We start from the raw sequence: 17,452 nt of genomic DNA on the forward strand, positions 1-17,452 counted from the left end.
ATTCTTAGTGCTCTTAAACCCTAAACCCTTTTAAACTCTTCCTTGCTTCCCGAGTCTCTCCCCAACTCCCTCACCGGCAACCGCCGCTCCTTCAGTCGTCATATCCCCATCTTCGCCGGCCTTCGCTATCATTTTTCGTTCAGAAGAAAGTGCCGGATAACAAGGTTTCATACTTTACTATCCCTTTCTTGTATTCCTCATGGTCCTCTCTTGTATGTATTTATATATTTTTGGATAAATTGGAGACTGTCGTTTTTCTTCGGGAGTTCACGTAGTTTTTCTTCAAATTTCAATAGTCGATTTGGTGGGATTTAAGTCTTTTTGGGTTTTAATAAGTTAGAGTTGAATGCAAGACAAATGTGATATCACCCTGTATTTTAACTGCTGTTGAATTAGATTGGCTTTGGCCATTTAGGTTTGGAGGAGTAGAAACGCCCTAAATTTCAGTAAAGCTAAGCTGAATTATATAAGTTCACTTCCTAAGTTTTGTGGTAGTTTTTATTTTTGGCATGGATGGAATTGCCCATCTTTCTCTATATTGAAATCTTTTTAGTTTGTTAGTTTTGTTGTCTGTACCTCTTCGATGTTATCTTTATATTTTAAAAGGTTGAATTTTGTGTTGAAAAATTGAGAATTTTTAAACATTTTGAGCTGATATGTTTTTTCCCCCTTTGCATTCTTTACTGAAAAAGGAGCGGATATGGGTACGCCGGGCAATTTCGAGGAGCTACAGGAACTTTTTAGACACCACATACAGTCCTTTGATCACTTTGTTGAAGCAGGATTGGATACATTATTACTTTGCATCAAACCTATCACAGTCTATGACTCTTCCACTAAGACTAGCCTCAGGAATATCCTTTTTTTCACTCACTTTCTCTACATTTTTATTTCTTATATTATATTGAGGATATGTTTCAACTAATTTATTTTATGTTTTCTGTAAATCTTTCTTACAATGTTATATTCCAGTTCAGTATAAGAACAGATGAGGTTGTTTTAAAATATCAAATTTGTTTTTTTGTTTACTTCAATTTATCTTGGTTTCCAGGGGAAATAAAAAGAAAAGACTTTCTTGTTATTTCTTTTGTTCTTGAAGAAATTCATGTTTTTTTTTTTCATGCAAATATGCAATCATTGTTTATTCTTGACTTTTCACTTACTATGGCTGGGTAAATCTCATTTATTTGCACCGGTAAAGGACCAAATGTCGAAAGCAATGAAGGAGCCTCTCCTCCCTTTTGAAGTAAGATTTGATCTTCCATTATGTGTGGTGTATATAGATGTGCATGGTGTTTGTCTACACATTTATTATTGGCTTGGACTTATCACAAGTGTCAATGGATTTAATGGGTTTTCTTTAAACAGTGTCGGCAGGCTAAAATCTCTTATACAGGAAAGTTCATTGCTGAAGTTTGCTTTGAGTATGGTAATAAAGGAGTTGCTATAAGAGACAACTTCAATTTTGGGCAGATTCCCATAATGCTAAAGGTTTGTGTTATTTGGTATTAGCTTTTTAAGTCTTTACATGATAATTGGGCTAAGTATGTTATTAAAAGAAAAACACAGTTGTATATGTTTTTAGGTACACTCTGTAATTTGAGAAGTAATCAACTAAAATAGGATCCAAAAAAATTCTGACTTAATCCATAGCTGTCTATTATACAATTATTTTAATCGTATTTTGAGTGCTTTATGTTCTCCATTGTATTGTTCTTATCATGCTTTTGATACAATGTGTTTGTTTAACGCAGTCAAAACTTTGCCACTTGCGAAATGCCGATCCCCAAAAATTAGTTTCTTACAAAGAAGAGTCATCGGAGATGGGTGGGTGAGTATTTTAAGCTTATATGTGCTTTAGAATGACCTTGGGGTATGGTATCAGTTAGCACTTATTACAAAAGTTAGAATACAATATCTGGTAGTGACAGTTTGACACAAATCCAGTACATTTTTATAGTTCTCATTGACTTAATTGTGTTTAAAGAAACTATTTATTTCAGATTAACATAATGATTGAATTTGTAGTTGTTCCTGATATAACATTTTTGGTGACAGTTTTAATAGTAATATATTATTATTTTAGAAGTGTTAATTGCCGGAAACTTGTGTGCTTAATTACAGAAATACTTTCTGTTGGAAACTTGACCACTATTTTAGTATGATGAAGATTTATGTATTTTCCCTTTCATGTGTGTGCGCTCCTAGTCTTCTTGGAACTATTGGCATGTCTCATATGTGCTCTTAGATTTTTTTTAAAAAAAAAAAAAAGTAGTTCAGCACTCTAATTTCCACATTCATTATTATTATTGTATATTTCAGTGAGTATGTATTCTTCTCGTGCCTTTTCTTTACTCCGTTTTATATATTTCTTGCTTGACTTGTCTAATCTTTATTCTTTTCTTTCAATCTCTTAGTTACTTCATCTTGAATGGGCTTGAAAGAGTTGTTCGTCTTTTAATAATGCCAAAGAGGAACTATGTAAGTGATCTGTTTCATCTTGCATTAAGCCTCCTTTTGTGATTGACAAGCGGCACATGCCATTAACCTTGGATTGGTGCCATATTTATAGTATAACCACTGAGCCTTTTGCTGAGAATTTTTGTCGATTTCTTGTAATCATTATTAGTATTGTTTTGCTTTCAATTAGTAATGAAATTTGAGTTTGTATCAAGAATATTTTTGGTTTAACATTGTTGGTATTTGTTTTGCTCCAGCCAACGAGTACGGTTCGTAGCTCATTTCGTGATCGTCGAGAAGGATATACTGATAAAGCAGTTGTTATAAGGTTTTTTTTCTTTCATGTTAATACACCCATCTTAATCCCTCTAAATTAATTTTCTGATATTTGAAAGAGCAGATCTTTTGGTATGTTGTAACTAAAATTTGATTCTAGTGTCTACATCTTATATGATTACTTTACTCATATCAAAGGATATTCAACTTTTTTTCTCCCCCTTGATTTTTTGATTGTGACCCCTAGATGTGTAAGAGAAGATGAGTCTTCAGTGACAGTCAAACTGTACTACCTCCGAAATGGAAGTGCAAGACTTGGATTCTGGTGAGCAATTTTAGGTTTGGCACTTACTAGTAAAGAAATTTGAGATTTCTGGCTCTGCGATACAACTAGAATATATGCTCATATTTATCTGAATCCGTACATATGCACTTCTTTATTTTTTAATTTGGCAGGGTACAGGGAAGGGAGTACCTGCTTCCTGTTGGCATTGTTTTAAAGGTTAGGTTTATACTAGATTAGTTAGTGAAACATGTTCTTCCCTATTGTCAAATCCTTTTCCCTACGAGTTTATGATTCTAATATTTTTATGTCATATTTTTGTTTTACTTTGCTAATGCTATAGAATATTTCAATATGCTTTTGTGCTTGACTTTTGCTTTAGAAGGTGTCTTCAGTTTTTTCTGTCATATAATGAACCCTAAAACATCTCCTTGCTGTAACAGAGATTTAGTGGTTTGGAAATGGAAAGAAAATAATGTGATAATGTGACTTTGGCTATTATTTTTTAGTGTCTAATAATGCATTGTGCAGGCCCTTATTGACACAAATGATCGTGAAATTTATGCGAGCTTGACCTGCTGCTATAATGAGAAGTATGACAAGGGAAAAGGTGTTGTTGGCACCCAGCTTCTGGGTGAAAGAGCACAAATTATTCTAGATGAAGTTCGAGATTTGTCCCTTTTTAATCGTATTCAATGTCTAGAGCACATTGGTACTTTTTATATTCTTTTTGTGTCTTTGTAATATTTTTATCTTTTTGAAGTGTGTTCCTTGTTATAACATAGAGTTAACTCTGTGAATTCTTATTTTTTCTTAAATAGGAGAGCATTTCCAACCTATTATGCAGGGACTGGAAAACGCAAGTCATTCTGCTGTAAGTATCTGCAGCCTTCTAATGTTGTTTTGGTATAAGGCTAATTATAATTATTTAATTATGTGGTGGAACAAGACTATTAGTTTCGGTTTCCAGTTTTATTCCTTTTCATTTAGTTCATGTTTATAATCTTCTTTTTGTTCTTTGTAGATTGCAGATGCTGTTCTGAAGGACTACATATTTGTTCACCTTGATAACAATCACGACAAGTTCAATTTGCTCATGTTAGCTACAATTCCTCATTTTCTTTTTTGTGTTTGCATCTTCTTCCTAAATAGTGATTTATACTTTAATTGTTTTGATGTGTTTTAATCTTTTTTTTTCTTTCTGGAATTACCGAGCTTTGTTTTTTTATTTTGTTTGTTGTTGTTTCCAGTTTTATGGTGCAGAAGCTTTTTTCATTCATAGATCAGACTTCAGTGACAGACAGCCCAGATTCCCTGCAAAATCATGAAGTCTTACTCCCTGGTCACTTGATTACCCTTTATATGAAGGTAAGAGCTTAATGCCTCTTTATTTGGAAATAAATTTTAGTACTTGAAATTTTGTTATTACTTTCTTTACAATTACTGAAGAAATGTCAAATGAAAATATGAAATGAATAGTGTGGCCCTAGAGTATTGAAGTGCTAGTGTGGTAGTGAACAACTAGCAGAACATGTTTGAAGGGTTTTATGTTTTAGAGACAGTCTAGATATTTACACAAACATATGGGTAACCATGTAGCTATTAAATAAATTTTCTTGTAACCATTACATTGATGTTGCATTGGTCTGTGGTTTCTCGATTGTTCTGGACAAGCTTTCAGCGCTCCTTGCTAAGGGAAGGGAGGGCACATTGTTGGGCATGGTTGAAATATGATTAAGTTGGAAATGGGATTAGCATAGTTGATATCTGGTCAGAAAGCAGATAGATATTACTAATTGAGTTGCATAGTATATCTTTAAGAAAATCACTCACATACAATTGTGATTGTGCATCCAAGATTTATTTTTAAGTTGCTCTATACACTAGGTTAAAGTTCGCTTCTGGTTTCTATTTTTTTAAGGGTTTACTTTTGGTTCCATCTTTGCTTAGTTGAGTGTCCTTATATAACATCTTTGCTTAGTTAAGATGTCAGTTGTTTCTCTTCTTACAATCTTCTTTCTTTTTGTCTTTTTGAAATACTAAGTGCTATCAAGTATTCAATATATGTGTATGTTTTACATACCAAATGGTTGATGTGAGAAAGTCGGTCTTACAAGTATGTGAAACTATCATCACTAACTGTGTACTCCTTATAAAGTATTATATTGTCCTATCTTATCTTGAACATTATTTTATTAGGTGTTACAATTTCTTACTGGGTTAAAATCATGATTTTCATTCTGGGATCTATGATAGTTCTTAGTTTTATTTACATTTTACATACTTTGGAATTATATTTGCCGCTGGCACATTAAATTGGCGTGGCAGCTCGTTGTCTGGAATTTGGTTTTCTTTTGTTGCAGCTTGTTGTCTGAAACATTAGTGTAAAACTCTGCCATACTCATTGCATATTGTGGTTTGTAGGAAAAATTAGAAGATTGGTTGTACAAGGTAAAGAAGCTTCTTCAAGATGAGATCGACAAAAAGGGCAAATCTTTTGATTTGGGCGACTGTATGTGCTTGCCTGACCTATCACTCATCTGTTATAATGTTTTCCTCTGGCAATCATTTGTTCCTGTATACTGTCTGTTACCTTTTTTTTTGGCATTATGTACTTTCACGCACTCCTGGTGCATATGATTGTCTATATAAATGTACATTTCAAGTGAGAATATGGTTGTTCTTATAAAGAAGAAAATTTATGTTTTTTCATTGTTTTAATTTTCAAATGACACTTTTGGTAATGCAGTGGCTCAAGTAAAGAAGGTTATGGATAAAGCTCCGGCAAAACACGTCAGTTTAGCAGTTGAAAACATGTTAAAAACTGGAAGGCTTGTTACTCAAACAGGTCTAGATTTGCAGCAGGTATGGCTTATTAGTGATGCTTCTGCAGTTCAATGATTTACACTACTATCAATAGCAGGATACTCTTTTTTTTTTTTTTTTATACTGAAAAAATTATACTAGGGCAATTTAGCATGATGCTACTGAGAGGAATCAAACTATAGTTCTTGCAAAATACCTACATGGGTCTTTTCATTCTTGAGCTAGAGAGAACTTAACATGCATAAATGTCAAGTACAAGTAATAGTATCAGCAAGATCTGCTGTGTAGGATGATGATAAAACCTATCTTCTGAGAACTAGTGATCTAAGTTGGTGAGCATTATATCAAGCAAATATTTGGAGGGTAATTGGAGTAGGTTCAACCTTTTGATTAAATAGCTCAAGTTCTTGGAGGGTAGCATGGAACAGGTTTCAAACTAGGGTTTTGGACATGTGTATCGACTCCCATTTGGTACTTATTAAGTTGTGATTGTTCATTTACCTTGCATGAAGTGAGGATGCACATTTTGCAGCTCAGGGTTTATTTATATGAGCCATGTTCTTCTGTCATTTGGGAATGAGTAATTGTGAAATATAGATTTGTGTAATTTTACTTGTCATAAGCAAAAGTGCCAATTGGGAATCGTAATTGTGAAATGTAGGTTTGTAAAAATTTACTTATCAAAACTTCAAGTGTTTGAATTGATTGAAATGATATAATATGAGTTGCTAACAAGGGATTCTACTTTTTGTTTAGAGGGCAGGCTATACAGTTCAGGCAGAGAGGCTTAATTATTTACGTTTCATTTCTCATTTTCGTGCGGTTCATCGAGGGGCTTCATTTGCTGGACTTCGTACAACCAGTGTGCGGAAGTTGTTACCTGAGTAAGCATATGCTTTTGATGTGCTAAACACTTTACATGTGTGTAATTTTTACTTACTCAGAAAATAATTCAATTTGGATTTCGTTAATTATTTACAGATCTTGGGGTTTCCTCTGCCCTGTTCACACACCTGATGGGGAACCTTGTGGCTTACTAAATCATATGACTTGCAATTGCCGTAAGTTTTTTTTTAAAAGCATGTTCTAAACTAATATAATACTTAATTCCAACTGCTATGAATTGTAAAGTTATATATCTAGATTTGTAATATGTATTTTATTTGCATGTTATCTAACATGTGTTGCATCATGCACATTGTAATTTTAATGCATGTTCAAAATATATATATATTTTGAGTGGGTTGTAATTTGTAAATTGTAATGTTACTTTTTAAGATTATCGTTACAATTATTTCAATAAATTAAATGAAAAAAATTAAGTGACATTCTTAGAAATAATGTTCTGTTTGAACTTTGATTTGGTGATCTTAATCGAATAGAAGATTTTTTATTGTTATCTATTATTGTCATTATTTTTATGTTTGAGGCCTGATGTATTCTTGGTTGATTGTTTTTCTGGTCTGGACTTTGGTTTGCTTTTTTTTTTTAAGCTTTGCTCCTATTTTAATGAACCTTTTTTCAATTAATGAAATTTGACTCATCTATAAAGAAAATTGCCAAAACAATTATTAGCTATGGCTTTGTTTGGCAAATGAAAAATATCAATTCCCTAGTGCTTGATACAGTGGTTGGCAAGTTTTGTGGATGTTGTTGTGTTATTGATATTGAAGTAAAATATGATACCCTTGTTCTATTTTTCCAGGAATTACATCGCACTACGATTCACAAGGAGAACTTAGAGACTTCTACAAGATTAGAATGTCTATCCTCAGTGTTTTGGTTCAGGTTGGAATGTCGCCTGCATTGCCAAAGTTGGTTCAAGCTGGTCCTCCTGAAGTTCTTTCTGTTCTCTTGGATGGTCGTATAGTTGGTTCTATATCTTCCAGTGTAATTGAGAAAGTTGTGGCTCATTTACGGAAATTGAAAGTCTCACCTGATTCAGGGGTTTGTCCTTGTTTTCTCTGTCCTAGTATTTCTTTTTCTTTAATATATATTCCATTATGCTGATGCTGATTCATATGTTTCAGATTCCCGATGATCTCGAAGTGGGATATGTTCCTTTAAGCATCGATGGTACTTATCCTGGTTTGTACCTGTTCACTTGTCCTTCTAGATTTGTTCGGCCAGTCAAAAATATTTCAATCCCTTCTACCGAAGGCCAAAATATTGAACTTATTGGCCCATTTGAGCAGGTTAATATTGCATTATAGTGTGTATCGAACTCTACAATTTTAATCTAAAAAATTGTTTTTCAGATCAGTAATTACAAGCACATGCTAACAAATTAAAACATGCCACATCAGGTTTTCATGGAAATAAAATGTCCTGATGGTGGGGATGGCGGAAGAAAAGATGCGTTTCCTGCCACTCATGAAGAAATACATCCAACTGGCATGCTAAGTGTGGTAGCTAATCTTACACCTTGGTCAGATCATAATCAGAGTCCACGTAACATGTACCAGTGTCAGGTACTTATTCTTTAACACATTCCATCTCTTTTCTGAAGTCAAGATGAAGTTGTTTCCTGTTCTTGTTTAGCAATTTTCAGCATCTGCCTGGTATTACATTCTTATATATTTTTTTATTTGAAAAATGTAGATGGGAAAACAAACAATGGGTTTCTCTTTACAAGCGCTTCACTGTCGTGCTGATCAAAAACTATATCATCTTCAGGTTGGTTCATGTCTGGTTCTTCTCTCTCTCTCTCCCTGACTACATCAACACATATGTTTGTTTGTTCATTTCTCTAGTCATTTTTCTCTTTTCAATGTAGTAATTTGGTTTTTTCTTATTTTAGTAAATTCCTTTTTTAATAAAGTTTGTATTTTCAACTAGTAGCTCATATATAATATAATGCTAGGTAATCTTTCTTACTGGTAATTTGGTTGCTTTTGCAATTATAGTAATCTCTCTCTGCAAAATGCAGCCACAGCAGAATATATGGCACACAGAACACTTTTTAATTAAAACAGAAATCAAAATGACCCAAAACCTTGAAAGGAAAATTATAATTATTGTTTATGGATACTTGTGTTTTGTCCTTTTGTCTCTTTTTATTTTGCTCACTTTTTATGGGAGTAACTCTCATAGCGAGGAATCTATTGCACTTTGTGTGTTTTTCTTTATATCTGTGTGTGGCATTTTATCTCTTTCCCAATGATTAGTTTCTCTTACGAACCTTTCTTTTTTGTTGTTGTATTCATAGACTCCGCAATCTCCCATTGTGCGCACAAGTACATATACAAAGTACAACTTGGATGAGTATCCAATAGGCACTAATGCAATAGTTGCTGTATTGGCTTATACCGGGTGAGGATCTCAGATGCACACGAGTGATGAATATATATGTTTTTTTTTTTAAAAATTGTGGACATTTATCATTTATTTCTTATAAAATCCAGATACGATATGGAAGATGCCATGATTCTAAATAAGTCATCTGTGGATCGTGGAATGTTTCGTGGACAAATATATCAGGTGTGTTTCTTGCTGCACTGCATATTGCTTAAAAAAAGTTGACATTTGGAAGGGAACACTAGAAATAGTTGTACTCTTTGATAAGACATCTAATTACTTCTGTGATAAGCTATTATTGTAAAAAAAAGAACAGTATATATAGGTTACATTGATGGTTTTCTCATTTTGTCCTGTTTCTAGGATGTAGTTGTACTGATTTTTTTGTTTGGTTCTTCTTGCGTGGTTCTCTTTGTAATTTTTTCCCATGTTATGTCAGAAAAGCTAACAGGATGTAATAATATTTATGGTTATGATTTATATATGACATAGTCCAATTGTTAATCCTAGTCAAACTGAGGAAGATTTGCTTCCATGAGGAAGGTTTGTGCATTTTGGCTATGTCTGTTCTAGATTATAATATATCATGGAAACTAGGTAAATAAATCTACCATTTTTGTCTCTTGTTCCCGGAAAAATAAATTACTTTTTCTGCTCTTTCTGGTATTTTCTCATTAAATCATCCAGTGTGGTGCTTCTTGTTTATGAATAAAAGTTTGTTTATCTAAGAGGGATAGCTCAAATGTCCCTCCTTGGTACTTACATAGCAGTTGCTATAGTTTCCTGATACCCGCCAAATTCTGTAGGGTTAGGTAGGGACCCTAGTTTTTATTTTTTATTTTTTAAAAAAAAGTTTGTATTAAATGTGAAGCATGTTGTCCAGACAGTATTAAAGTCTTTTTTTTTTTTTTTTTCTGTTGAAGAATTGCCCTTTAATTACAATTCATTGTTAACAAATACTAACACGTACATGTTATTATGGAACTTGGAACATTTTGTCACCTTATGATCTGGCATCTGGCAGACAGAGACAGTTGACTTATCTGATCAAGGTAGCAGGTCTGATAGGTCTCAAACAATGTTTAGAAGAAGTAACGTTGATAAATCAATGCATTCTTTGATTGATTCAGATGGCCTCCCTTATGTTGGTCAGGTTAGTTTTTCTATTTTATTGCATCCATTTTTTTATTTTATCTTTTGACATAGCAGGTGTCTTTGTATCCTTATACATAGTATAATTAATATTAACATATAAAATGCCAAAAGAGCAGAAAATTGAGACTTAGTAACTTGCAAACAATAAACTAAGCACCAGGCAACTAACAAACATGACAGCTTTACAATCCAAGTTTAATAGCAAAGTATACTTGCTTTGTATACTTACACATTGGGGTGCAATCATACCAGTAATGCACAGGATCTTATCATAATTCCATAATTAAGCGTGCTTAGACACAAGTAGAACATGGGTGACCTCATGGGATGTTCTCATGTTGCACCCTTTATAAAGTATAATCATACACATTACACATTGGAGAATAATACCATCTGATAAAATGTTTATGCAAAAAAATTTCTTCGGCTGACCTTTTTTTTTCCTCTATTATTTGTGTTCAGACAATAAATCCAAACGAACCCTTTTGTTGCATTTACAATGAGGTAACAGGTGATACAAGAACCAGCAAAAAAAAAGGTTCAGAACCTGCTGTTGTTGACTATGTTTCTGTTGACATGAAGACCAAGAAACATGTTTATAAGGTATTAATCTTAAATGTGGTCTTCTCTGGAATACTTAGGTGTCATATATATGTGTATACTTGATTAATGTATTCCCACTCATTCTAGTTTAAGAGTAGTGAATTTGTTTACAAGCACATTTTTTTTCCTTTGTCAACTTCCTTAGTCTATTTGACCTTATATTTTATCTTAGTTTGTAGAAATTGAGATGGAAGCAAGCATTCTCTTGTATTATGGATTTTTCTAAAAGATGTAATTGTAGAGTTTCATTCATTTGATTTCTAGTTTCTTGTGGTTGTAGCTATATTTAAAAGACAGGTCATACATGTGATAAAACACCACCCCTGTTCTATTTAAACAAAGTATGATCTTAATCTGTTAGTAATAAACAAGTTTGTGCAGCAAAATTTGTTAGGACATGCCTATGCAGTTCGGAAAGTTCTTTTCTTTCCCTTGTGCTTTTTTTATCTTGTAAATATATTTTCAAGCCAACTAGATGACATATCCTATTGAGTATTAGACAAAGTATTAAAGATTATACTACTTTGCTGTCGTTGGTTTGCTCGACACTTTTACTCATTTTATGGGTGTGAAGTTCCTTAAGAGCATGGCCTCACTGATCAGGGACCTGGAAAATATTGTTCTCTCATCTTTGTTTTATTTGGATCTGTTTATCCTGAAAGCAGAACAGAAGTATAAAAAGGACACGATAATCTCCCCAACTGCTCTCCTCTCCCCCTTCTCTTCCTGACACCCATAAAAAAATTCCCTTTCCAAATCAAGTCCTAAATCATATGATATTATCGTAGTTGTCAATATTCCCGTCAATATCTCGCAAGATGTTTGTGTGCTGCATTGTATGATTTTTCACTACACGCTTCATATATCTTAATCTAAAGCTTTCTTCTTGCATGTGCCTCTTTGTTTAATTTGAACAGGCCAATATACGCTTTCGACAACCTAGGAATCCTGTGATTGGTGATAAATTTAGCAGCCGACATGGGCAGAAAGGTGTGTGCTCGCAGTTGTGGCCTGATATTGATATGCCATTTTCTGGGATTACAGGAATGCGTCCAGATCTTATTATAAATCCTCATGCATTTCCTTCAAGGATGACAATAGCCATGCTTTTGGAATCAATTGCTGCCAAGGTAGGCCATCTAAGAAGTAAACATTTATATAAATATATATACATATATTTTCACTGTTTTGTATGGCGGCCTTCTCCACCTTGCAAGGCGAGGTCATCTGTACCATTTATGTAATAATATTGAATTCATAAATTAGAGAGAGAAAAAAGTAAACAGATGATTAGAGTTTTACAATTCTTTTGGGTATTAAAAAAATGTCTACTTTACATAAGGTTTGGATGAAAAAACTTGGCCATGCAAAGTAAACTTTTTTTTTTTTGTTAAGAAAAAGCTGTATGAATGCCAATTGGTTTGTTTTGCATTAAGATGCCATCTCTAAATGTATCTCTACATACCGTTGTTCAATTATTCATCTCTTAATTCAAACAAGTCTCAAGTCAGGGTTTCTAATTATATGAATTTAATGCTGTTAGTCTTTCTAAAACATTCTATTACTTATTTTTTAATCTAAATTTCTCCAATCCAATATAAGCTAAACAATAGTTTATTCTTGTCATAGGGAGGTAGCTTGGAAGGAAAATTTGTCAATGCGACGCCATTTTCTAGTTCAGTTAAAAATCCTAATGAAGGAACTGAATCAAAACATCACAATGGACTTGTTGATGAACTTGGTCAAAAGTTAAAAGAGAAGGGATTTAATTACCTTGGCCTTGAGGTGTTATACAGTGGGGTTTATGGTACAGAACTCACATGTGAGATCTTTATGGGTCCTGTCTATTATCAACGATTACGGCACATGGTTTCTGATAAATTTCAGGTGTGTAACATTATAAACTCTACCTCTATCTTTCTTTTGTTCTCTTTAGATATGGAGTCTCATCTGTTATGCACATTATTGACCACTCATGATATTGTGTTTTTCTTAGTATTATTAAATAGAAAAGGCTTCTGTAGTTTCTGTACACAAAACTGCTAGAAAGATTGGGACAAGTTTTCATCTCTGAGTTGGGTGAATAGTTTTAGGATTTCTATTGATGAGTCAGGCATCAGATTCTTTACTGTTTGAGAATTGTTATGCAGGTTCGGTCCACAGGAACAATAGACCAGGTGACCCGGCAACCCATCAAAGGTCGAAAACGTGGGGGTGGTATTCGTTTTGGGGAGATGGAAAGAGACTCCATGCTTGCCCATGGAGCTTCATACTTGTTGCACGATAGGCTTCATACATGTTCCGATCTTCATATTGCTAACGTGTGTTCTCTGTGCGGAAGCCTCCTCACAACATCGTTCCTTCAGCACCAAAAGCGGGTTGTTCCCCAAGTGGGCGGGTTACCTCCCAGGCAAGCCTCTAGAAAGATCACATGCCATTTGTGTCAATCGAGTAAAGGGATGGAGACCGTCGCAATGCCCTTTGTTTTCAGGTATTTGGCTGCAGAGTTAGCTGCTATGAACATAAAAATGAGCCTCCAGCTAAGTAATGGTGCCACAGCCTGATTGATTTGTCTCCACAGTTAGAAGCTGAGGAAACAGGAGTAAGAAATATTCTCAATTTTGTTGTACATATTTATTGATTTTTCACATGGCTGAGGCTGTATCAATAGGCAGGTGACTAATTGCCAAGTTATAGTAGTTAGTAGATGATGATGATGATGATCTTCAATTTTGAAATGAAAATATGGATGAACCCTATTTGTGTTTTGAGACTGATCCCTGGAGAGATTAGGATTCTTCACTTTTTAGTCTTAATGCTCATTATTTTTTACACTTTTGCTCTATGAGTTTGAAGTTGTATTGTATCTCATTTTTATGGATGTTGTGGAAATCATATCCCAATATTTATTCACATTTTATTGTTCTCTAATGATACCAGCTAGTTAATCTTTCCTCTAATATTTTCTTAAAAAGAAGGGTTTATACCTTTTTAGATTCTGTGTTTTGTCTCCTGTGTTTTGATAAATTATTTTTTGAACCCTATGTTTTGCAAAATGGTTCAAATAGGCCCTTAAACTTGATTTTGATAAACAAAAAGTTGAATATAACAATATAGTTCTTAGGCAGAATGTCAGTTGTTAGTTAGATTAATTATTTGTGATTTTAGTTCAAAAAATTTTGATCAAAATCGGATTTAGAGGTCTATATGAACTATTTTAGAAAACATAAGGTCTAAAAAATAATCTGTCAAAACACAGAGTCTAATAAGACATAAATCCTAAAAAGAATAAATGTCATTTCATTTCTTTAAAAGAATCATTTGTAATCACCCAAACTAAGTAGATTTTTCATTAATTAGACTTGGATTAATAATAATAATAATTTGTTTACACACACTAGTTAAACATAGCAAAAGAGAGCCATTAATCATGGATGATTAACAATGGTGAGTTCTTATAAGTAATTAAAGTAATAAATTAGGCAGAGGCAACAAGAGCATGAGAATCAGCAGCCAGGGATGACAAAAACTTTCATTTCCTTGCAAGTGTTGGATTGGTCAAAGATGATCATTTCAAACAAACACTTGTCATTGTTCCTCAGATTCTTTCCCTTTCGAAACTCACTCCATTTTCTCCATATAAAAGCTTGACCATCCTTATCAAACGTTGTTCCAACTCTCCACAACTCATTGTTTTGACAACGAAGCACTATTTCCTTCTCTAGCCTTATCCCACTCAGCGCAGCACGAGGAATTCTCTGATACAAATATATCAACAAAAGATTTACAATAATAAGATACTAGTGCACCAACTCCTGTTTTTTGATACCGAGATGATTTTCGGTGAATTTTTTTATAACCATGTATATTATAATTATTTAGTTTACAGTGTTGAAAACAAGAAAACGGTACACCGGTGCTCCCTATAATATGGGTGCACTCTAGAATTTTCCTAAGATAATAATTGGAAGATATTGGGCCCGTTTGCTAAAAATTTTGTTTTTGAATTTTTTAAACATAAAAATAGAAATATTATTTTATTTTTGGTTCTTTATTTTTAAAAAATAAAAATATGTTTGGTAATTATTTTTGTTTTTTGTTTTTAAAAACAAAAAAATAATAAATATGTTTGATAACTTTTATTTTTATTTTTTGTTTAACAATATGAAGTGTTGATTTAAAGAAAAAAAAATTATAAATTATTTAAAAAAAATTTGAAAGTAAAAAATTCTATTTTCAAAATTTAATAAATTTTAGTTAAAATTCAAAAAAATAATAAATAAAAATAGAGTTACTAAACACATTTTATGTTTAATTGTCAAATTTTTAATTAATTAAATAAAAAACTATTTTTTAAATGTTACCAAAAAAAACACCATTACTATTCACGAATTGAAAAAGAAAAAAAAAGTTACCACTTTTTGTAGGCTTTTCCTTGAAAGAGTAGTCAAAAAGTGACGGTTACGAGTTGTACCATGTTGTACATCATCATCATCATCATCATCTCCATTTGAATAATTTTCTCCAACCCTTTCAAGTTCTTCATCAGTAGGTTTAGTATCTTCATTGTACTCAGAAAATGAACCTATAATACATGAGATGATCTTGTTCATAATATATAATACCAAACAAACTCTTATAAACACAAAAGTGTATATATATATATATATATATTACCAGGTTGGTGAACAGGGATTATTTGAAGATTTGCAGGAGTAGTAGAATTATGATGATGATGAAGTGGTTTATGTTCCTTCTTGCATCCATTTTTGGCATAGATTTTGACTTGAAAAGAGGCATTATTATTGTAGTTTGAAGTGTATTTGAACAACAAGAAGTCTCCAAGTTCAAGCTTGTGCTCTTTCACAAACACTTGCCATTGTCTACTAATAAAGTAGACTTTTTCTTTGGTTTTTCTTACCCCTATTGACCAACACTTGCCATTCTCATCTCTTACATTCACTACTCTTGGAATTCTTTTCATGAATTTTCCAACAAAGGCTGGTGGTATCCACTGTAATAATTCATATTTTATGTAAAAAATAAAATAAAAAATCAACTCAAGTTCATATATATTTACCTTTTTCTAAAAATATATATATAAATAAAGACAAAGTTAGACTCTTAATTAACCATTTTTCTTCTTCTTAAACTCAAGAAGAAAGCTCAATGTGATATGATCTAATAAGAAAATATATATGAAAGACAACAAAATTTAATAAATAATAGTCAATCTCTTATTAAACTTTACTCTTAACAAAATATTTTTGGTTTTATTTATTATTTTTAAATTTGATTACTTTCATGTTTTTTTTTTGTCTTGTTCTTACTTTTATATAAGAAAAAAAATTCCAAGAATTATTTGGATTTTCTAAAAAATATATATATTTTTTGATAAAGTATAACAAAATAAAGAATTTTATATGAACAATGAACCAAAACATTACTATGTGAAACAAACCCACAATCTCATCCACTCTAGCCCAAAATATACATTTTATCCAAATAAATTATTTTTGAAAAAAAATAAAACCAAGAAACAAAAGATAAAATACCAAGAAAAATGCCCTTTATTCCGACATGATTTATAAACTTGAAAAAGTTAAATTATTTTTGTGAAATAAAAAAAAAACATATATAAATTAAAATAGAGAACATACCATGCTCTTAGAACTAAATGTGGGCATGAAAACTTTGAAGAACTCAGGACCATCATCATCAACTTCTTCAAGATTTGGAAAGTTGCCCAGTTTCTCCATTTTCGAAGACCTTCTTTTGAAATTCATGCTGGGATCTCTGTCTGTTTGGTTGGAGAGAAAGTGAGTGAGAAAACAGAACACAGAAAAAGGAGTGAGTATATGTAAAAGACAAGAACAAGGGCAAGAGAGTGAGAGAGTTGAAGTAATAATGATCTGATGCAGAGATATTCAACTTTTTTTCTGAATCAAATCTTTCCATTTTAAGGTCTTTGGAATATTATTTTTTTCTGATAGCAAATGAAATGAAGAGAGCTTTTACTACATTAGTAAAGCTGGGATGTGCAGCCCTTTTAGTACGTACTACTATATATGTATATATATATATATACATGCAGACTCAATCTCCACCGTTGAATCCATGTGCATGTGATCATCATCATCATCGACTTTAGTTACTTTGAAAACTCATTGAATATGGTTAATTATTATATTCTGACCTTGTTTTGGTATAGAAACAGGTAAAGGTCCTAATCTAATATAAATACTGGTATAGAGTTTTTATAATATATATATATATAAATTTCTTAGACAGTTTGAATTTTCTTTGGCTTATAACTTTGGCTTAAGAATAATAAGAATACTAATTATACATGTTTTCTATCTAATAAAAATGTGTAAATAACGAATATTATTGGTTTGAAATATTTTTTTATATTTTTTGGTTTACTTTAATGGTAGAGTGTAAACATGATTTAATCTTAAATAAAATTAATTAAATAAATAAATTAAAATATGATATTTTTGAGATATTTTATAATGATAATTATTTAAAAATAATACAATCTTAAGTTTT

At 32.2% G+C, this 17,452-nt stretch overlaps 2 protein-coding genes across 2 annotated transcripts; one reads left to right on the forward strand and one right to left on the reverse strand.

Moving 5' to 3' along the window:
* The first annotated feature begins 16 nt into the window (after nt 1-16).
* On the forward strand, nt 17-13,831 carry LOC133821800 (DNA-directed RNA polymerase I subunit 2). The gene is made up of 28 exons (XM_062253949.1): nt 17-164; nt 693-854; nt 1,164-1,246; nt 1,369-1,491; nt 1,755-1,831; nt 2,418-2,481; nt 2,718-2,788; nt 2,984-3,061; nt 3,193-3,238; nt 3,551-3,731; nt 3,841-3,893; nt 4,044-4,117; nt 4,270-4,387; nt 5,444-5,531; nt 5,769-5,884; nt 6,602-6,729; nt 6,827-6,906; nt 7,551-7,792; nt 7,876-8,040; nt 8,152-8,316; nt 8,447-8,521; nt 9,054-9,157; nt 9,250-9,325; nt 10,167-10,295; nt 10,760-10,900; nt 11,818-12,030; nt 12,530-12,787; nt 13,051-13,831. The coding sequence occupies exons 2-28, from the start codon at nt 701-703 to the stop codon at nt 13,462-13,464; spliced, it is 3,516 nt and encodes a 1,171-aa protein (XP_062109933.1). The 5' UTR covers nt 17-164; nt 693-700; the 3' UTR covers nt 13,465-13,831.
* Nucleotides 13,832-14,264: 433 nt separating this feature from the next.
* On the reverse strand, nt 14,265-16,930 carry LOC133821801 (putative B3 domain-containing protein At5g66980). The gene is made up of 4 exons (XM_062253950.1): nt 16,561-16,930; nt 15,578-15,914; nt 15,316-15,485; nt 14,265-14,658 (listed from the first exon to the last, which is right to left on the reverse strand). The coding sequence occupies exons 1-4, from the start codon at nt 16,684-16,686 to the stop codon at nt 14,407-14,409; spliced, it is 885 nt and encodes a 294-aa protein (XP_062109934.1). The 5' UTR covers nt 16,687-16,930; the 3' UTR covers nt 14,265-14,406.
* Nucleotides 16,931-17,452: the final 522 nt, after the last annotated feature.

Source organism: Humulus lupulus, chromosome 3 (genome assembly GCF_963169125.1).
Source record: "Humulus lupulus chromosome 3, drHumLupu1.1, whole genome shotgun sequence".
Lineage (NCBI taxonomy): Eukaryota > Viridiplantae > Streptophyta > Magnoliopsida > Rosales > Cannabaceae > Humulus > Humulus lupulus.

Bases quoted from the DNA above. Each gene is read 5' to 3' on its own strand.
- LOC133821801 (XM_062253950.1), bottom strand. From the start codon at position 16,686: ATGAATTTCAAAAGAAGGTCTTCGAAAATGGAGAAACTGGGCAACTTT. The intron at 15,915-16,560 runs GTATGTTCTCTA...GAATTATTACAG, and splicing joins CATTTAGTTCTAAGAGCATG to TGGATACCACCAGCCTTTGT. The intron at 15,486-15,577 runs GTAATATATATA...CATGTATTATAG, and splicing joins AATCCCTGTTCACCAACCTG to GTTCATTTTCTGAGTACAAT.
- LOC133821800 (XM_062253949.1), top strand. From the start codon at position 701: ATGGGTACGCCGGGCAATTTCGAGGAGCTACAGGAACTTTTTAGACAC. The intron at 8,041-8,151 runs GTTAATATTGCA...ATGCCACATCAG, and splicing joins TTATTGGCCCATTTGAGCAG to GTTTTCATGGAAATAAAATG. The intron at 10,901-11,817 runs GTATTAATCTTA...TAATTTGAACAG, and splicing joins CCAAGAAACATGTTTATAAG to GCCAATATACGCTTTCGACA.